The sequence below is a fragment of the Aptenodytes patagonicus genome, chromosome 7 (assembly GCF_965638725.1).
Source record: "Aptenodytes patagonicus chromosome 7, bAptPat1.pri.cur, whole genome shotgun sequence".
Lineage (NCBI taxonomy): Eukaryota > Metazoa > Chordata > Aves > Sphenisciformes > Spheniscidae > Aptenodytes > Aptenodytes patagonicus.
Window position 1 is genome coordinate 31756798 of NC_134955.1, and position 21858 is coordinate 31778655.

At 37.9% G+C, this 21858-nt stretch overlaps 1 protein-coding gene across 4 annotated transcripts in view; it reads right to left on the bottom strand.

The window, feature by feature from the left end:
- Positions 1–21858, bottom strand: part of UBR1 (ubiquitin protein ligase E3 component n-recognin 1) — a 77828-nt gene that overhangs the window by 34408 nt on the left and 21562 nt on the right. For 2 of the 4 annotated variants that reach the window (XM_076344696.1, XM_076344694.1), the window contains exons 5-24: positions 20516–20646; positions 15259–15397; positions 13605–13667; positions 13182–13305; positions 11039–11146; positions 10490–10578; positions 9577–9675; positions 8744–8901; positions 8018–8117; positions 7584–7712; positions 6585–6765; positions 5565–5626; positions 5218–5328; positions 4446–4511; positions 4175–4276; positions 3513–3576; positions 2961–3085; positions 1912–1964; positions 775–877; positions 202–250 (exon numbers count right to left, since the gene is read on the bottom strand). In XM_076344696.1, the coding sequence (XP_076200811.1) occupies positions 202–250; positions 775–877; positions 1912–1964; positions 2961–3085; positions 3513–3576; positions 4175–4276; positions 4446–4511; positions 5218–5328; positions 5565–5626; positions 6585–6765; positions 7584–7712; positions 8018–8117; positions 8744–8901; positions 9577–9675; positions 10490–10578; positions 11039–11146; positions 13182–13305; positions 13605–13667; positions 15259–15397; positions 20516–20646 (2056 nt within the window). Of the gene's footprint in view, positions 1–201; positions 251–774; positions 878–1911; positions 1965–2960; positions 3086–3512; positions 3577–4174; positions 4277–4445; positions 4512–5217; positions 5329–5564; positions 5627–6584; positions 6766–7583; positions 7713–8017; positions 8118–8743; positions 8902–9576; positions 9676–10489; positions 10579–11038; positions 11147–13181; positions 13306–13604; positions 13668–15258; positions 15401–20515; positions 20647–21858 lie in introns of all 4 variants that reach the window. The other 2 variants (XM_076344695.1, XM_076344693.1) reach the window with 1 other exon arrangement.

The following is a 21858-nucleotide window of genomic DNA, read 5'->3' on the forward strand; positions in this document are numbered from 1 at the left end:
ATATTTGTGTTAAAAAAAGGAAAAATAAGAGAAATACCATGTGCTAATTAATTACAATTACTACAAATTACAACAAATTTAATATGACCTCAACTATCCACAATTAAGTCACAAGACATCTCCCAAAGCTCATTTTACATGTACAACTACATACACTACTGAATTATCACATTTGTTGAGTCATCAGTTTCAATTTTTTACCTTCATCTCTGTTTTCTTGTTTTCTTCTTTTCTTTTGTGTATGTTCAGCCTACAGAAAAAGTAGTGTTGTTATATCAGCATCTCTACAGAAGTACGCAATGAAACAATGAGAAACCCTAAACTAGAAATGTGGCAAGATACATAGTCAATACTTGGTCGTGTAACTAGAATCTTGTCTGAAACCTGTTTAACAATATTGCATTTTGCATTTCAATTTGTAGTAGAGATAAATAATTGGACATATTTGCTTCCTCAATAAGAGTTATAAAAGCAAAGTTTGGGGTTTTCCAGTTCAAAGATAATTCTTGTCATATTTTGTTCTTAGCATAAAGAGTTAACAGAGGTAATACAGAAGTCACCATAGGGAAAATACTAATGCAAAACATACCACGTCAATTTGTTTCAACAATCTTAACTGCATTAGAAGTTTAGTTTTGAAGTTAGCTGCATATACTCTTTACTGAAATCAGTTTCTTTAGATTCCATTAATTCCTTTGATTCAGGAAAATTCTTTAGACATTTGTAAGTACGTACTATTTTTTAACCTTTGAGAGTGAATCTTACACCGCTTACCTTGCTGTGCTGTGTCTTAGTATAGTGATAAAAGAACATATTGAACTCCTTCAAACATTCATCTTTCAGTTCATAAACTCCATGGCCAGACACACCCGGTTTCCTTACAGAGAAATATTTCATGACTTATAGATTAATAATGTATGTTCAGCATATCTTTGAATGTAAACAAACCAGTAACACAATTTATTTTCTAAGAAAATGCTAATAAGAAGTGGAATAGTGATGGTTGCTTCATTAACTTATAAAGAGCATAGAGTGAGTACAGTGATCAGTCTTTGATTTTCAAGACTGTTTACTACTATAAATCCTACCCAGCAGCAAATATTTCTAGTCTACACCATCTACAGCAGACCATATAGCCTCTGGCAGGTAAATTCTTTTTAACTGTATGGCTTAGAATTTCAGACATTGGATGTTACTGTATAAAATTCATTACTTTCTTTAACCAAGGTACAAAACAAGTAATACAAGCAGCTACTTTCCAACCAGTGAGATTTTTTGAACCTTCCATGTAATTCCCAAAGCAAAATTCCTAGGTACACCTATAGTTGCCTTTGATTAAACATAAACAAGCAAGCCACATGAAATTTAAAATAAGGTATGCTAAGATAATTAAAATTACAAGACATTTTTGTGACAAAAATAGCAGTTGAGAAAAACTAGTTCAAATGTCTGCTACAATTGATTGTTCTATATTTGCATATACCTACCTCTGTATGTTAAACAAAATTAACTCCCATCTGAGTTACATCTGAGAGTTACAGCAAGTTAGCAACTAAACGTCTAAGCCAACGATTAGGTGGTGATTGTCAAAGGTACAATGAGTTGTTAAGGTTCCCAACCATCTTTGAAATAAAATGAACTTTTGAAGATTTTCCCACTAGAACTTGAGATTACTAAACTCCTGAGACTCGTCAACTGAATTTGAAGAAAGAGGGGGGCAAAAGGAGAGAAGCAGCAGCTTCGGATATTCCATACGCTTTTCTTTCCTATGCATATTTGAAAGCATATATATTTCAAGACAGCAAAATATTATCTGAACAGAGACTATGCAGTGCAGCTTGTTTAACCCATATAATCTAAGAGATCTTATTTCACATTCAAGCTACTTATAAAACAACATTAAGAACTTACTTAAATGTAGCCACTTTATCAATTACATTCTCCAAGCCAGTTTCATTGTTCTCCTGGTAAAAAATTTAGTTTGGGATAAATATATAATATTCAAATATCTTCAGTATTATACTAGGTGTAACAAAAATAGACATACAGATTTAGATCAATTCCCTAATTCATGAATTAATATATTTTGCCCACTGTTACTCAGAAAACAAGTATTCATAATTGACAAGTCGCAAAGAAGTACCAAAGACAAATAATACTTTCATTTAATCATGTAAAATTTTATTTATAACAGAGCTGATTTCCAGAAACAGAGCAGTGCCTTACCCCACCTCAATGGAGGGAAAAACAGAGTTTTGGTCTCTTAAAACAGTGAATGTGGATCACCCATTATTGGTTTCTGATAATATTCCAGGCTATTTAATTTACAATAAGACTGAAGTTTTTTGCATTGATTTCCAGGCTATTTAATTTACAATAAGACTGAAGTTTTTTGCATTGATTGCCAGCCCTGAAAACTTGCACAGGCTATAAAATCTAATCCACATCCCTCTCCTTTGCTTGAATTGTCAACAGTTGGAATAAAATGGCAGGGAAATCTGTGCTTTCGAATAGACCTGTACAATACTTGACTTCCAGTGGATCTGCACAGGTTTAAGTGATCAAAATTACAGAATCAAATTTATTGATGGTACACAGTGCAGAATGGAACCCAGCTGCATGGTCCTACAGGGCCGAAAGAAAATAATTTTAAAACTTTTCTTTTTGAATCTAGGAAAACTACAGCTGAATATTCTAAAAAATTCCACCTCTTCATCAAAAAGCACAGTCCCCATTCAAGCCTTTTCAGATTAGACCATACTTGAATCCATGACATCTACCTTTATATCAATAAGGTGTGTAAGCCCCTTTGTCATGCTATCTTGTAATTCTGAAACCAACATTTGAGCTTTATATCAGAAATAAAATGCTTACATATAAAGATATGGAAGCTAAAGAAGAAAAAGACATAAAACAAGAAAAAGTAAATTAAGGAAAAAAGTAAATAAACCAGGACTCACATTTTCAGGCAAGGACTTGGTAATTGCACTGTGAGCCATTGGTTCAATACATAACAGATGAATGATTTCTCTCATGATAACATCTTCTTTTGTCACATTACTCACTCCAGGCACATATCTTTCCCCTACCAGAGTGAATCAAAAGGAGAAGAACAGCAAATGTGACAGTTATAAAGCAATTATTAATTTTTCACAGAGGTAATGCTACTGCTGGGATATTTCATAGTGTAAGTTTGCATTCGCCAGAAACCTATCCCAAGCGTCTGAGAGGAAAAATTTTTTTTAGCCTAGCTTCCTAACAAAATGGGCTGAGACGGAGTTTCTCTTCATATTCTACTTTAATAGCCAATTATGAAGTTATCTAACAGCTTTTTTCACTACGTAAACCCTATTGCTTCCAGTTGACAGATACTTGTGTCACTGAACCATCTATTTAAAATAGGCATTCTCCAGTATCGTCTCCATACCATCTATGTTAAAGAAAGTCATTAAGCCTGTTTTGTCAAACTGTAACAATCCATTACTACAACAATAGAGAGAAATGAAACTTACCCACGACATAGATGAGAATCTGTAGCATCTCTTCTATTAACACGTTACATTGTTTGATCAAATCCTACAAGAATTAGAGAAACAAGGGGTTTTTTTTAAAAAAAAGCAGGAAAATCTGTCAAATGACACTGAGCTCAACCTTCAGATGCACTACTTCGCTGAAGCACAGTACTGTTAGAAGAAACCTCCATTCTAACAAGCTAGAAAAAATGCCTGTGCTTGTACAGGAGATATTATTCTGCAATTGACGTGCAGGATTCACATGCAGGAAAAGAAACAACAGCTAAAAATGTATCCCAAATGAAGGGTTATATGAAAATTCAAGCCTCAAGTAGCAGCACAACAATCCCAGAAACTTCCAGCCAAAGTAAGAACACATAATATGGCTTAAGAGACATAGAAATTTTAGAGAAGTCATTTACATGGATTTTGGTAGATGCCCTATGAAATAAAGGTCAAAGAAGGCAAAACCTGTTTGCTAATTTTAAGTAAGCCTCTACAAATTCTGAATACAAAATCATTTATCTAACCACTAGGTCCTGTGTTGACTGACTTTTAGTGCGCTCATAAAAATGCAGTGATCAACAGTAGCCTGTTTTTCTTATTAATGTTCTATAAAATCAAAGCAAACAAATTAATCAGCAGAAATACTTGTCACTTACCTGATCTTTAGTGGGCTTGATCTTTTTGAAAGCATCAGCAAGCTCATATCTCTGCAGTATCAGCAGGAGGAACTGGTTTGGATCCATAAGAGATGCACCTATCTATCAAAAAAGCCAGACTAATATGAACATCGGTTACTATTACAGTTCATTATTATGAAAAATACTCGTGTGATTTTAAAAAATTTTCTTGGTAAAAATTTAATTTTAATTAAAAGAAATTCCACAAAAATTTTATGAGTCAAGCAAGCAATGATTCAGAACATTATACCTGGAGCATGATGATGTCTTTATCATACATCTCTTCTCTGCATTTAACATCTTGATAATAGAATACCTGAGAAATAGGAAAACAAACTCTAAGTAGAGAAGCAAAGTAATGCACTATCAAATGTGCACCACTTAATGTCTGAGGCTTTTTCAAACTGTATAGCACCTTTACTGAGTAAGGGAAAGTCACGTGTTTCTTCCAAAACAAAACGTGTACTTTGATGGAAGTGAAGCCAAAGCAGGCAAAATACAAGTACTTAAGGGTAGACTCTTCCTTTTACCTGTACTCTTGCAACAAAAAAAAAATCCTGCAAGTATTACAAAATGTTTGTTATGTCCAGTTATATGGCACTCAAACTATTTTAATCTCATACTAAACTTTTAACTTTTGCATATAATGATTACCATACACTAAGAGATTCTTCTAACATTTTATGTTACAAGCAACAGTACTAACAGTACTTATGCAGTGATTTCTTTATCAGATCTGAAAGTAGTTTACAGTAGACAACAGTAACGTTAATACCATTTCACAGAGTCAGAAACAGTCATAAGAGATGAAAATACTTGTCTAATAAGGGGAGGCGAGCCATTGATGAAGCTGGAAATAAAACCAAGTCATCTAAATTCCCACCTAGAAACCCTTCTGTTTAGTGTAGGATGACCCCCATGACCTCTCTCTGCACTGGATGAAACCACCACTGGGAGCATTACTGAGAAACGCTTGCATACTCCATTAGGACCAACTCACTACTGAATATTGTAGGGAGTACCTGACTTATCAGGGAGAGCCCATTCCTTCTCCACATCTCTGCAGCAACCTGAGCAACCAAGACAAGACATCGCAAAGGATATTCTACTAGCAGCTCCACTTGAAATTCTTCCTAGAATTTAAAAAGAAAAAGGAAAAAAAAAATCAAGCAAGAATAAGTCTGTCAGTGATTTTAAAAGTGTAAGGCTTAATGAACAAAGACACATTGACAGCTGCAAAATAACTTGTGTGTGTGCCATGAAAATTACAGGATATAATTTTTGGCTTTTTTCTTCCCAGAATATAAATCACAAGAACATTTGGGGGAAAGAAAAAAAAAATTAAAAAAAAAAAAAAGAAAAATCTTACAGGAGAAACAAACTCGTGCAATCTTGAGGTGGTTCCAGTCTTGCTTAATCGCACATGAAGACCTACAAAACGAATAGGAAAAAAATTAGAAAATAACTCAAAATCAGTAAAGTTTCTCCTCCAACCCATTCTAAATATTAGCTAAATCATCTACGACTCAGAGAATTACAGAAAAAAAGTCAAAGTTAATTTAGGAAAGACCTGTTACTTTTTTGGTGGTTGGTTTGTTGTTTTTTTGTTTGGGTTTTTTTAAGATAGAAGATCTGTTACATTATCACAACAGTTCTTAGTCTTACAATCCATTATTTTATGAATAAATCTATTCATTTAATGAATTCATTAAAAACATTTAAATTAAAATTTTGGTAATACTATTTAGCATCTCAATTTCACATTTAAATCGTATGTCAGTAAAAACTGAATTTCAAGACTACAAGGCTTAACAGATGGTATCTTGGTATCAAATGATGTGATAAAGAATCTACAGCTTAACAATAGCATATGATTTCATTTGTATTCTAGAGAAAGCAGCGATCACCCACTGCTGTGGTCCTGTGTATTCCAACTGGAAATCTGTCCTGGCATGCTGCAAACATGTGTCTTTTAGGAAGAACATTTTAGAAGTCCTAAGATATATGTAGCTAGAAAATAAATTCGAGATATAGTAATAATGAACATTCATTTAGGCAAAACAGGTAGAAATAGAAACAGAACAACATAAACTCAAATAGTCCAGAGAAAACTGAAGATCTCATTAAAACATGAAACTTTTCCTTCTCGCCTTTTGTATCTCTCTCCTGTTTAAAAAATGTCCTCCACCCTCCATGGCAAATGTTTCTGAAACAAACTTGCCCTTAGTGGGACATCTGGGGAACAGGGCTGCCTGATCATGAGAGTGTCAGAAAGTCCGAGAGCAACTGATCTCTGAAGCACTTAATCTAAATGCTTTCTAGAGTAAAGAAATAGAGATGGATGATAAACGTAATTCAAATCGCAATCAAAACAAAACACACCACCTACCAGCAAGAGTCCTAGACAGTGGTAGATGTATGCTGACAGGATCTGCAGACACTCTGTAAGGTCTGCTCTCCAGAGTATGGCCACACAAGTGAAACACTGTCTTTTCCCGTGAGCGGCCATTTGTGCTGCACCTCATCACAGCTTTATGACATTCACTGTAGGCCTTGAGCAGCAGCTCTTCCTACAATTTAAAATAAATGCATAGCATTATATTTAAAAATCATATATATGCACTAAAATTTCTCACTTGTTTTTTCTGACTGCATAAACAGCTACTAAAAATCCACAATATAATTGCTACTTTGTTTCTTAGACTGAGAAGTACTGGACTGGAGCAGTGGAGCATCCACTAAAGCTAACTGAGAATACACTTCTGTTCAAAAGAGGTGCTCTGTCAAATGCCCTAAATTTATGTGCTTATTTAAGCTGCGGTATTTTAATATTTTGTGTAGTTTGCACCCCAAATTGGATGAAGAAGCTCCTGAACTGCTCTAGTTCTTCCTTTCTCTCCCTACTGAAAAAAAAAGAAACGAAACCCACTTCAAAATATCTTTAAGTTAACAAATTGTATTATTACCTCCCTTCCCCCAGCACAGGGATGAACTCCAGCACTGATTAAGACTACTTACAGTGCCATTACCCAATTAGCACAAAGTTTCTGCAGTCCACTTTTGCAATTAGAAATGAACACCATGTGCTTCAAAACCTTAAAACTTGACAGTGATACCATGAACCTAATTCTCAGAATCTTGAATTATTAGAAGTATTTTCTCTTTATGATTTGCCTGACACCCTGTGCAGCTTTGTCAGCTAGAAGATTATATTCTTCTGAGATCCCTTCTCTTTGTCACACCGCAGATTAATTCTTTCAGACTCATTTTTTGTGGAGATCTGTATTGAACAACAGTGAGCTTTTTTAAAAAGCTGCTACTTAAAAAGTACTCAGAAATATTCACAAAAGGCACACATGTAAGAATCCCAGACAATTGATATACTTACATCACAGGCACACCACTCCTGGAACATCAAAAGAATGTTCTTGAGCTGCATCTGTATAGCAATAGCTGCTTCCCAGTCAGGGTCCACCTCAATGTGCTGACCAATCTGTCTTTTTATCTCCTCCATTCCCTGAAATGGAGATGCCACAAAATACTCAAGCTAAATCAGTGATCATAGGCTTAAAACAACACAAAATCCCATGAGCAAATAGTAAAATATAGGTTGTTCAGATACATGTAGCTAAAATTGATAAATATTACTTCTAAAGTAAAAATTAGTTTTTCCACCCACCCAAGACAGGCATTGAAGAATGTACCATCTTAATTGCATGTTTATATCCACAATATTACTATGGACAAAAAGATGAGCAAACAAAAGTGCTGTAATATCTTTATAACAGCATATTAGAAAGACATTATTTAAATGTGTTGTACCTGCATGCAAGTTAAAATCCTTAGGAAAGAAACAAATCCTTCTAAAAACCGCTCCCTCAGACGGTCTGTCCATAATGTAGGCTTGCTGACTAAGACATACCTGTCCCCAAAGAAAACATTATCATCTTTTGCTCAGACTTCTCTTCTGCTTATGCTTGTATTTAAACTGTTCTTTGTATTAAAATAATTAACTGCATCATCATATTACATCACCCTCCCCATCCCAAACTCCTCTTAAAATTTTCACCAAACACTAGAGTTGCTTGGTGCAACTCCATCATTTGCAATTAACAGTTTTTAATTCCAAGGTATTTGGGGTGGTTTGCTTTTACATTATTCAGTTTATTAAGAGTAATTTGGGACCTGTAAGAGTGGAAAATGCTATGCAGATGAGGATTATACAGCTTTCCCAGAATGTTAATGAATAGAAGCCAGATTTTCCATACTGTCTTACAGTGGATATATTTTGTTTGTTAGTGCAATTATTATATGGAATGATATCAGTGAAAATAATCAAAAATTGTCTTTACAGAAAATAATTTTGGTATTTGAAAATTTTAAGTTTCCACTGAAAAATAAAACATTAAAGTTTCATGTGTGTTTTTTGAGGGGTTTGGTTTTGGGTTTGTTTTTAAAGCAGTTTTATCATCAGATTCCTAAATTGAAACACCTCATCCTACTGCCAATTTTCTAAAAATTGCTCTAGCTTCTCAGCTTTACACTTACCTGAGGTCATATATTACTGCATATACCCGGTTCAGTTTGTCCTGACTGTAACCTTGGAAGTTGAACTTGTCATTTTTGTCTAGGTACTCCGGAAGCACTTCTAGGAGTGTCTCTGTAATGGTGGTGATTACATTTTGCTCTTCAATAAGATGTCGGGCCTGCGAGAAGAAAATTAAAAATTTTTCTTCCTATTTTTGTTGAAGAGAACTGTCAAAATTTTTCCTTTGAATCCAGTCTTTTTGATTAGAAATATTTTAAGCATTTGTAAAGAGTCCAAACTACAAAAACTCCCATAGCATTTATTATGTATGAATACAATTTCTATCAATTTAGCATGTTCCTTCACTCTGACAGCTTCAATGTAACAGACATGCTATTCTTTCTAGAAAGATCATGTAGAAAAGGACTTTTACATTAGTATTTCAGGCAAGAAACATATAACCTTTAAAACCCACAGGTATACTTCCCCCCCCAAGGACTTAACATATTTTACCCACACAAAGGTATTTAACCATTTTTTTGCCCCCTCCCCCCCAGTTTTTAATGTTACATAAGAAAGTAAACGTGAACAGTAAATGAACACAGAAAGTTAATGCAGAGAACGATGCTGCCTAAAACTTCTACTTATTTGCATTCCCTCTATCTACCGTAATGCATTTTCACATAAACTCAAGCTCCTGCTTTCATATTGGCCTTAACAAGTCTCAAAATCATTCATTTTCAACTCAGCAATGCAGAAAGACTCTCTGCCAAGTACAGCAGTCTGCAAAGGTGGTACTGCTAGCAATTCTCAAATTTATTTTACATTTCTAGCGGAGACAGGCTGTACATACCAGAGTAGGTACAGTGAACATCTGAACTGAGAGTGCTGTCACAGAGAGAACTCTGTCATGATCATCACTGATGTATTCTTTTTGCAATGCCTTGTAATACTAGGAAAAGAGAATATTGGGGAAATTAAATAAAACAAGAGTTAATTTAAGAAGTTTACATTTTCATTTGCAAGAATTACATCTCCATGTCCTTCTTCCTTTCTAATAGAAGCCATTCAAACAACAAAAATGGCACAATGTCCTCAATGCACCAAAGCAATTAAATATGTGCCCCACTGCCTTAATACCGAAGATAAGCACAAATTTAACTGTTCTGCCAGATCAGAACCAAAAAGTTTTTTCTCCTACAACCAATCTTCCCCAAGAAAAGAAATTAAATCCCTGGAAAACGGATCAATAAAGACATTAACTTATTATAAAACAAGTCTTCCTCCGGCAGTGAACTGCATGGATAGTTATTCCACAACTGACTATAAAAGATGTGTACAATGACTAATGTAAGTCTTTGTTTGCTTTGTTTCAGTCCAGAGAAAACCATGAAGTGTCAGTCACCTTTATCAGGATTAAAAAGTCTCACTAAAACAAAAACACTTGGTCTTGTGTTTTGTATATTTCTTAACTATTTTATCCAATTTTTGAAAAGACAGACCAGTTTCAGTTGCAGTTCATCTGCCATTTCAAAAGATACACAGAATACTAACAATACTGCATTCAAAATGAGCATATATACGTACATGATTGTAAGGAACAAATGACATTGGAATTAATACACTCTATAAAGGCTGAGCTAGTTGTTGAAGCTCCGCTTGTTGAAAATTCCTTATTTATATTGAAACAATTTTCAGGTTTGGGGGAAATTTTACAAAGCTAGTAAAAATTCATAGCATAAAAAAAAAAACAAATAACCATTTACCTTCACAAATTCCACAGCAAAAAGTTTTTTGTATTCCATTTCCATGAAAAAACTACTGAAGATAAGTTCATGAAGAACCTTCCTTGCCCCTGTGAAGAGCCAATACAATGCACGTCACTTTATTGTACTAAGACGCAGCTTTTTGTGGAAAAGAGGAACAGACTATTAAATTATAATTAAAAGTCATTAAAAGCCTTGAAATGGTTACAAAGTATATGAACAAAGTCATTAATATATTTTTTTCTATTTTTAACATTTATTGGTATGTATTTAAAACACAGGGTAAGCATCAGGTCACTCATAGTCAGGTTACATCTTGTGAAAAGATTCTTCAGAATACATAGAGTAGGAAAAATTTAGGAGGCAAATACATACCCAAAATATCAATTATCTCAGCCGTAAAAATAAAGGCTGTGTAAAAACCATAATATAAAAATGATAAAGAAATGTAACTCCACCTGCATAGCACTTACTCACTTTTACACATTTGTTACACACATGAAAAATTATTTTGCCTCTTCAGCTATATAGCAAGATGGATACACAAACCTTTATGAAGTTTTGCATCCCATAGCATCAACTTGCTTATGAAGCATGGCTTTTCAGATCCAGCTTCTTCTTTGAGACATATTTGACAAAAGATCTGGCGAAAATCACCTATAGGGATAAAACCATTCATTTGTACAAGAATGCTTTGATAGGTAAGTGATATGAGCCAACAAAATGAGAATTACAGAATCCTGTTCTTTAAAAAAAAAAAAAAAGGCGGCACTTTAGTATGAATTATTTTTTAACAATGTTTTTTTCTCAGTGAACATACTCCCACATACTCTCCCCTTACTAATTTCTTCCTATTATTCTTACCTACTTTATTTAATAAATCCAGTGATGCAAAAGAGTATTTTAAAATTAAAATCATTGAGACAGCTTTGCAAAGCAATTCCATAAGAAGAGTTCACTATGTCAGCACAGAAATGCACAGGCTAGGCAAGTCTATGCAGTCCCTGCCTTGGGCCCTGAAAGTCAGTCTTCTGTAGAATTTCAGAACATTATTTTATATTTTCTTGCACCTGTCAGTAAATACAGTACTTGCTGAAGCAGTTTTGGGGATCAACGTATCAGAGTCACCCATGGGTTACCAACGTTCAGAAATGAGCTCTTGCATTACTAATTTCAAAAGGAAAAGTAGAGTGTCATGAATCAAGTTCCTGACAACCTGGAAATAACTAGTATTGAATGCTTCTTGATCCGTGTTCTACCACTTGAAGCAAAACGAAGAAAAGAGCAGGAACCACCAGACCACCAAAAAGTTTCAGCTGAGTACAGAACATCAGGCTCTTAAAGCATCTACGTATATAATTCAGAAGAACGAGGACAGGAATATTAGACTTCAATCTTTGTGCTTGAAGACTCTCATAAAACATATTAAAGTATCAGTTAACCTATAACAATTTCCTAACCCAAAATGCTACACCCAACATGGGAGACTCCTTTTTAGTTCTAGCTTATCTCATCAGCTAAAAAGGTAATTCTTAAAAACCTAAAATTTTGGGGATTTGCTGGGGCACTGACACTGACTTCTCTATACTCACACAGAGTCAACAGCTGAATAATTAGCTGTCAGTTGATGTTTTAAATAGAGTAATTTCATCAAATTGAAAATAGTAAGAAAAATTATCTAGGAAGAAAAATGTGGATAAAAACTGAACTTTCACTAGAAATCTTGAAATAAACCACAGTCAAAAATTTGCACTGATTAAAAGAACTGCCTGAGGAACTCAGACCAGCAAGAAAATACCATCAGTGAAATAAATACAAAGTTGAAAAGAACAGAAAGCTAAAATCTGTAAAATATTGTAAAGAATTACAAAAAGGTACAATTCTGATATATGTATTTCAAGAGAAAGATTGGAAAATAAGCGTTCAGAAAAAAGGTAGGAAATTCACTTTATTATCCAAGCTTATGAGAGAGGCTAAAGCAGACCAACAGATTGACCCATCAAGAAGGAGAAAAAGCAGTGAGTAGAGCTTAATCTACGCATTTTTGTATGGTGAAAAGACATTTTATAATGGCTTCAGTTTGGCAAAACACAGGTATGACAAAACCCAGTAACAAAAATCAAAATGAGATTGATTCAGAAGTCTTCTTTAAAACCATGAGCATCAAACAGAACAATGTTTGAAAGCTTAAAATAGACCTTCCACTACTGGACAAATTTTTAAATTAAGGCTTTTGTTTGTTTGTTTTACTGACACTGTCTAATTAAACACGGCTATCAAATCTGAAGCAGGAACTAATTCAAGCAGAGGATATATGCTTTCACTGATGGAGATGCTCTGCAGCTTTCCACCAGCACTGGGGAGAGCAGCTTTTAAGCAAAGAAGTCGCTGAAATAGGGCATGTGATGCTGAAACTGAGGATAATAAAACTTCTAGAGGAACAGACAGAGCTCAAGCAGGGAAAGACATTTCTTTTAGCAAGAAGGAACAGAAAAGGACTGCTATTCATAAACCATACTGATGGATATCAGCATTCATATTACTGTATTATTTATTTACTAATTAGGAGGAACGTGAAAGTATTTTAATAAGGGAATATCATATATAACATTGCTAAAGACATTTTTTTGAGAGAATTAGTCATTCAAATACTGACATGGCATTATCGTAACAAAAAATGAGTTATGCTTACTTGAATAGCTCATGAGTTTGTTCAGCCAAGAACCAAGGCGCAAGGCAAACTTCTGGTGAGCCATAACATCAGCATGCAGAACCTCCACATGAAGTGGTCGTTGAGAAACATTTTCAGAATGCCTCTAGGAGTCAGGTAAATATTAGTAGATATAAAATAAAGATAACATGAATTTTCATATTGTCTTCACCACCCATTACCTCTCCCAAGCAAAAAAGAACTCAGTTTGACGTTTTATTTCTAAAAATATCTATCTATACCAAATGTGGTGGGGTAAATTCAATTTCAAAAAGTTCACAGGCAGGTTATAAAAGCATGGAAGTACTAAGTTGAAGACTGTACAGCAGACAAGTCTTCAGTACTAATAATGATGAGGTTGATTTGTTTGTTTTTTAAAATGAGAAAAATATTTTAGGAAGTTACCTTGATTTCTTCTTTTGCTTCCTGACAAGAGGCATAATGTCCTGCCTTAACAGCTCTACGACCCTGTTTAAAGAAAATATTGAGCATGAGACCAATACAAAACAAAACCAAAATGTCACAAGCCTGATTCTTGCTATGTTTTTTATATGTAAAACGAGGACCAACATCACTCATGGTGCTTTTAGACATCTAGAAGGAAATCAAAATTAACATAATTATCTTTATAAAAAAAGCTACTTTAATTAAATTAGCAATGGAACAACAAAGTAAAGTCTGGGTATCTTAATATTATTAGATAAGGAAAATTCATGTACACATTAAAACACGAGAGGGATTTCTGCAGAATACTTTAAATACAAACCACATCAACTTTCTTCCTAGCACAAAGTACACTCATCCTGAAGTGCTTTTCTACAAACTTTCCTACTATTTCTTACTTCTGTATATGAAATAGCAGGGTATGTTATAAGCGTGGATTTGATAGTTCTTTCAATAAAGCCAAGAACAGGTCCAGCTTAGACCTCAAATTCCACTCAAAGGAAATCAGAGGTGTGGGCTTCCAAAACAAGTTCTCCACACAGCAGAATTTCACACAAGAAGAGAAGTAGCAGCTGTTATGTTGTGGATCTATTATAATTAAAACAATATAACCTAGTCCTGCGCTGTAGCAGGTGCTTTGTAAAATGGAAAGTCTGATCAACTCTGGATCTAAAATTTAGGTTTCAATCAAAAGGAACCTTCATAACGGAAAACTTTAAGAGTTACTCTATAAGCACGCATGTATATACATATTTTACAAAACCTGCAACTGCTGGACAAGACTTGTTAGTAGTGTCAGTCTTATAATTACTAAATACTAAACTTTCATTACCTGAACAAAGAGAAACACAAAAAGAAAACACAGGTTTTACAGATTTAAAAAAGGATTCTAATATTACTAAGATGTTTTATATTTAAATGTACAACAAATACATATACAGGTACAGACAAAGTTTCTCCATGTGCAAACACGTAAGTTTTGTACTTTTGTTAGGTAAAAAAATATGGTTGCAATCAAGATAATTCAAACACTGATCATGCTTTCCCCTCCCCCAGTGGAAAAAAAAAATTTACATTACTAGTGTAAGGTCTTTACATGGGACATTAGTTTGAAAAATGAAGTAGTAAAATTGTCAGGTTCATCGCATTCCATCATAGATTCTTCCTGGTTTCATTTGCTTAATTTGAAGTTTTAAGATTTTCAAATGAAGTCTGAACCAGAACAAGCAAAAAAAAACTCTTGCAAAATGTGAGGTACATTTCTGATTAAATATAACTGAATATGCATTTTGCTGACTTGTATGTTTTTCAGACAAATACAATTAAAATAAAACATTAATCTCAGCTGAGAAGAAACAAAAAAGGTAAAGAAAATATGTCAAACATGAAAGGAGCAACTTCAGATAAATCTGCTCTTCCCTTTCTCAAGAAACTGGAGTTTTGTCCTGAAGAAAAAATTAATACAGTTTAAAAACTTAACAGTTATTCCGCAACATGCTTTTCTCGCTCCTCAAGCTCCAGCATCCCAGAAACAAAGATTCTATGGTCAAGAGACTATAGTAGCACTTCTTAATGATTAAAAAGTTACCTTCTCCCATATCCAGAATGCACTAACCTCTTTATCTATGGCAGTAGTATGCAACTGGGCTTCACCGAGTTCACAGCCAAGTGCCCTTTGCAGGCTATAGATGACATGATCGTAAGAATGATGTTCATCATTGAAAAGGACACAGTAGTAGCTGTCTACCTTCTCTCTACTGGGAAAAAGCCAATATATTATCATATAAATAAAAATAAAATTGTAAATAGTGTCGTATCCAATACAAGCAAGAGCTCACTTGGTAACTTGAGAAAAATGTCAAATACAAAAAAAAAATTATAGAAGAAAATTAAGCATGTTCTTCATGTCAAAGACACACACCCCCTCACCATCTATACCAGAAAAAGCCACAGAAACCATGTACCATAGTACAAAAGAGATTTTAAGTTATTTGATTATTTCATTATTATTTCCTCTCTGTGCTGTTTTATGACCCCATTTGTCTTTTTAACATGACACACAATAATCTTTTTCCATTTTCATAGAATCATAGAATAGTTTGGGTTGGAAGGGACCTCTAAAGGTCATCTAGTCCAACCCCCCTGCCGTGGGCAGGGACATCTTCAACTAGATCAGGTTGCTCAGAGCCCCGTCCAACCTGACCTTGAATGCTTCCAGGGATGGGGCATCCACCACCTCTCTGGGCAACCTGTGCCAGTGTTTCACCACCCTCAGCGTAAAAAAATTTCTTCCTTGTATCTAGTCTAAATCTACACTTTTAGTTTAAAACCATTACCCCTTGTCCTGTCGCAACAGGCCTTGCTGAAAGTTCGTCCCCACCTTTCTTATAAGCCCCCTTTAAGTACTGATAGGCTGCAACATGGTCTCCCTGGAGCCTTCTCTTCTCTAGGCTGAACAACCCCAACTCCCTCAGCCTTTCCTCATAGGAGAGGTGTTCCATCCCCCTGATCATTTTCATGGATCTCCTCTGGACCTGCTCCAACAGGTCTGTGTCTTTCTTGTGCTGAGGGCTCCAGAGCTGGACGCAATACTCCAGGTGGGGTCTCACCAGAGCAGAGTAGAGGGGCAGAATCACCTCCCTCGACCTGCTGGCCACGCTTCTTTTGATGCAGCCCAGGATATGATTGGCCTTCTGGGCTGCGAGCGCACATTGCTGGTTCATGTCCAGCTTTTCATCCACCAGTACCCCCAAGTCCTTCTCAGCAGGGCTGCTCTCAACCCCTTCATCCCCCAGCCTGTATCGATACCGAGGATTGCCCCAACCTAGGTGCAGGACCTTGCACTTGGCCTTGTTGAACCTCATGAGGTTCACATGGGCCCACTTTTTGAGCTTGTCCAGGTCCCTCTGGATGGCATCCCGTCCCTCTGGTGTGTCGACCGCACCACTCAGCTTGGTGTCATCTGCAAGCTTGCTGAGAGTGCACTCGATCCCACTGTCTATGTCACTGAAGAAGATATTAAACAGTACCAGTCCCAATACGGACCCCTGTGGGACGCCACTCGTCACCAACCTCCATCTGGACATTGAGCCGTTGACCACTACCCTCTGGATGCGACCATCCAACCAATTCCTCATACACCTAATAGTCCACCCATCAAATCCATATCTTTCCAATTTAGAGAGAAGGATGTTGTGGGGGACTATGTCAAAGGCCTTACAGAAGTCCAGATAGATGACATGTGTAGGCCTTCCCGTGTCCACTGACGCAGTCACTCCATCATAGAAGGCCACTAGGTTGGTCAGGCAGGACTTGCCCTTGGTGAAGCCATGCTGGCTGTCTCGAATCACCTCCCTGTCCTCCATGTGCCTTAGCATAGCTTCCAGGAGGATCTGTTCCATGACCTTCCCAGGCACAGAGTAGGTTGGTAGTTCCCAGGTTCCTCCTTTCTACCCTTTTTAAAAATGGGTGCAATGTTTCCCTTTTTCCAGTCACCAGGGACTTCACCTGACTGCCGTGACTTCTCAAATATCACGGAGAGTGGCTTGGCAACTACATCAGCCAATTCCCTCAGGACTCTGGGATGCATCTCATCAGGTCCCATAGACTTATGCACGTTCAGGTTCCTCAGGTGGTCACGAACCTGATCTTCTCTTACAGTGGGAGGGACTTGGCTCCTCCAGTCCCCATCTTGTGGTCCATCCACTCCAGAGGTGTGGGAAGAGAGATTGCCAGTGAAGACTGAAGCAAAAAAGTTGCTGAGTACCTCAGCCTTCTCCTCGTCCGTTGTTACCAGTTTGCCAGTCTTGCTCATCATGGGGGGTATGCTTTCTTTGACCTTCCTTTTCTGGCTGACATACCTGTAGAAGCCCTTCTTATTATTCTTTGCATCCCTTGCCAAGTTCAGCTCCAGCCACGCCTTGGCCTTCCTGACCCCATCCCTACACAACCAGGCAGCGTCCCTATACTCTTCCGAGATTACCTGCCCCTGCTTCCACTACCTGTGCATTTCCTTCTTGCCCTTTAGTTTGACCAGCAGGTCTTGACTCATCCATGCTGGTCTCTTGCTTTCCTTTCCTGATTTCTTACACCTGGGGATCATGAGCTTTTGCATTCTATGGAAAGCGTCCTTAAGGATCTGCCAGCTCTGTTCTACCTTGGGATCTGCCTCCCTTGTCCCCGAGGGCAGTTTCCCAGGGGGTCCTATTGACTAACTCCTTGAAGAGCTGGAATTTTGCTTTCCTAAAATTCAGGGTCCTGACTTTACTCTTCACCTGACCCATATCCCTCAGGACTGCGAACTCCACCAGTGCGCGATCACTGCAGCCCAGGCTGCCTCCAATCTTGACATCACCAGTTGGCTCACTTGTGTTGGTGACCAACAGGTCCAGTATTGCATCCCTTCTGGTAGGGCTGTCTATTACCTGGCTTAAGAAGTTCTCCTCAATGCATTCCAGGAGTCTCCTTGATTGCCTACAGCTCACTGTGCTACTTTTCCAGCAGATGTTAGGGTGGTTGAAGTCCCCCAGCATGACAAGAGCCTGCGAGTGCGATGTCTCCTGTAGCTGGAGTAAGAAGGCTTTGTCAATAGGCTCCCCTTGATCAGGCAGCCTGTAGTAGACACCAACCACTAGGTTCCCTTTGCTGCCTTGGTCTCCAGTTCTTACCCATAAGCTTTCAACCTGCTCGTGGCTATTCTTCAAAGACAGCTCTTCACACTTTATCCATTTCTTGATGTAGAGGGCAACGCCTCCACCCCTCCTTCCTCACCTGTCCCTTCTTAACAGCCTGTAGCCATCAATAGCCATGCTCCAGTCATGGGATTCATCCCACCAAGTTTCAGTAATGACAACTAGGTTGTAGTTTTCTAGCAGCATGGTGGCTTCCAGCTCCTCCTGTTTGCTGCCCATGCTGCATGCATTGGTGTAGAGGCACTTCAGCTGGGCTGTCGGCCTTGTCACCTTGTTAGAGGAACATCCCTTACTTCCTTTGAGGTATTTCACTGGTGTTTCCCTGCTGGCTCCTATTACCTCAGGAGCCCCTGGCTCACCTCCATAAGACTTCAGGTGTGCTGCAGTGTAGCCAGCACGTCTCAGAGCAATAGGCTGAGGGCCCTCACTAGCAGCCCGTCCCTCTAACCTTGGCATGTCATCCCATGGCTTGTCACAGGCAAGCCTGATATTATTCCCCTTCAAGTCTAGTTTAAAGCTCTGTCAATGAGACCCACTAGCTCATGAGCAAAGACCCTCTTCCCCCTTTGAGAAAGGTGAATCCCATCTGACACCAGCAAGCCTGGTGCCATGTAGGCCATCCCATTATCAAAAAAACCAAAATTGTGGCAGTGACACCAGCCACAGAGCCATGTATTAATAGACTGGGCCTGTCTGTTTCTTCCAATGTCACTGCCTGCAACTGGAAGGAGAGAGGAAAAAATAACCTGTGCTCCAGATTTCCTTACCAACCGTCCCAAGGCCCTGAAGTCTCTTTTGATCGACCTTGGACTACACGTTGCGGCTTCATTGCCACCCACATAGAAGAGCAGTAATGTGTAATAGTCTGAGGGCTATACCAGGCTAGGAAGTTTCCTAGTGATGTCCTTAACCTGAGCCCCAGGGAGGCAGCAGACTTCCCTAAGAGGAGGGTCTGTCCGGCATATTGGACCCTCTATTCCCCTCGGAAGGGAGTCACCTACAACTATAACCCACCTTTTCTTCCTCATGGAGGTGGTCGTGATAAAGGGGGTTGGCCTTTCTGACCTTGGCAACACCTCTGGTGTAGATGGACCATCATCCACATCATCCATTGACTGGCCTTCCACATCCAGAGCCTCACACCTATTGTACAGAGGCACCTGGGAAGGCGAGGTGGGCAAGGAGGGGCTTTGCCTGCTGCCCCGAGCGTGGACTTGCCTCCATTCACTCCTTTCCTTTAAGCTACTGCCTTCAGCCTGGTGGGAAGACACAGGATCCCCCTGATCTTGGTTTTTTTCTGGTGGCTGTTCCCATTTCTGTCTCAAGAGAGGGCAGACATGGTTCCACCAGTCTATCTCTTTGTCGGACTCTCTGATGCTCCTTAACCTTTCTACTTCCTCTTGTAGGCTGAGCAGATCATCCACCTGGTCACACCTCACACAGCTGTTCTCACTACTGCCATCTGTTACCAGTGAAAGGCTCTGGCACCCTCTGCAGCCTGAGACCTGGATGGCTGCATGTTTTTGTGGGAGCTCTGTCTGGGTTGCCACATCCATTCTGGCGAGTGCAGAGGACATAGCTTTCTGCCAGGTGGATACCATAGCTAAGCTCCTTCTGAGAGGGTGATGACCACCAATTGAACTCACCTCTTGAGCTGGTAGGGTGACTACACCCTTCCTGAGCACCCTGCCACTCAAACTGCCATGCCATGCCCTGGCTGACATGCCACGCTCTGTTTGCCTGCTCCGTTTGCAGCGCTCTTGGTCGCAAGCACTCCCCAGGCTGCCTTTTATAGGCATGGGGGTGGTCATGGTTGCTCTGGCAATGCCCAGGCCTCATCAGCGTTTCTCATGAGAGCTGCTGGCTCCTGACGGGTCTCTCCGCTGCCCTGGCATTTCCCTGCCTCAGGAAAACCCCCTGTGTGCCAAGATCTGCCGCTCTGCTGCGGATCAGGCCGGCTCCAGAGCAGCTCTCCTCAGCAACTGATGGAGCACAGTCACACACTGCTTTTCCCATGAAGTATCAAAAGCTTTTCTCTATATAACTGTAGGTCAAAAATACTACAGTGCTGTTTACAGGGATTTTGGCACTAATATGTTTGCATGAGTGTAAGAATACCACAGGCAATATTTTTATCAAAGTTTCTAATGCCTTGAAGAGAAAGTTGGAAATACTCCCTACCTAATTGTGAGCTCCGGAGGCAGTTCCTTCTCTTCTTCCCATATAAGCATATCTACAATGTATTTTATCACAGAGGGAAACACCCTCCTAGAGTGTTCCATAATTTCTTCATTCAACTGACATTCAGAATTCTGTAAAACAGGAGATAATATTAATACGGAAAAGAAATTTTGAAAATGAAAAAAGGATTGGTAGAATACCTTATTACTATATTTGTTTCAGGAAATTAGCCTTTTCATGATTTTCAAGCAAATTAATCTCACCTAATCTCTTCAAAATTATTTCATCCCAAGGGCTCTCAGTAGTATTCCAACAGTTTCACCCACCTTTTTTACGCATCCAATTTTTATCCAGGAATAGACTATGAAAGGCCTCACCAGATGTGTCAGGAACCTTCAATTTTTTTTTTTTTTTAAACTTAAGTTTAAAAAAGCTGGTTAACAGCTTTCTGTACACCTGAAGATATTAAAAGTTTGCAGTCCAGACCAAAATTCTTCCCCTGCATTGCTTGCTCTTCTGTGCAGGTATTCTGCGAACATTTATGACACTCCTTGAACAGAATCATCCAAGGAAACCTAACTCTGTTCTTTTCAGAGATCCCATCCCAGATCTAGAAATCATTCAAAATATCCCTGTGAACTGACATATTTCCCATCCACCCAGATAAAGCTCATTAAGTGAATTGTCTACATGATATAACATTATTAATCCTTTCCATAAGCATTTAAGCAGGAGAGAAATTAAGGTTATAAGCAAAGAAAATCATTACCAAAGCCACACTTAAGAAAGAAGCAATCAATATTCAGGTACAAGACATAGATACATTGCAACGACACTGTGTGAAAACAGGGCTTTAATCCAAAGGCCCTGATGACCTTTTCCACATACCACCTTCCTTTCAGCTTATGCATATATAAATGGTATATAATGTTATTAATGTTAATGCAACTAAATCCAGTAATTTCATATACAAATATGACACAGAAACAGAAGCTGATATTTTCTAGAGTATTTACACAAAGTTTCCTATAATTTTAGGATCACCCAAACTGCCTACAAAATTTGAATATGTATGTGTTTGCCAGAGTGAGAAAAGATGAGAGACAAAGATGCTTTCCAAGAATAAAGCTTTTCACATGTGACTTTTAATCCCAAAGTACTAAGGGCACTCACCTCTGCAATACACTATCTGACATATGTTAAATATAAAAGAACAGAAAGAGTGATGTGTTTAATATAGCTAAGAATCATGTTTTTGAAAAATTCTTAAATCAACTATAGTCACATTTATCCATTTATGAAGCAGATTGCTTTAAAAAAAAAAAAGTAAAATCACGTTGTGT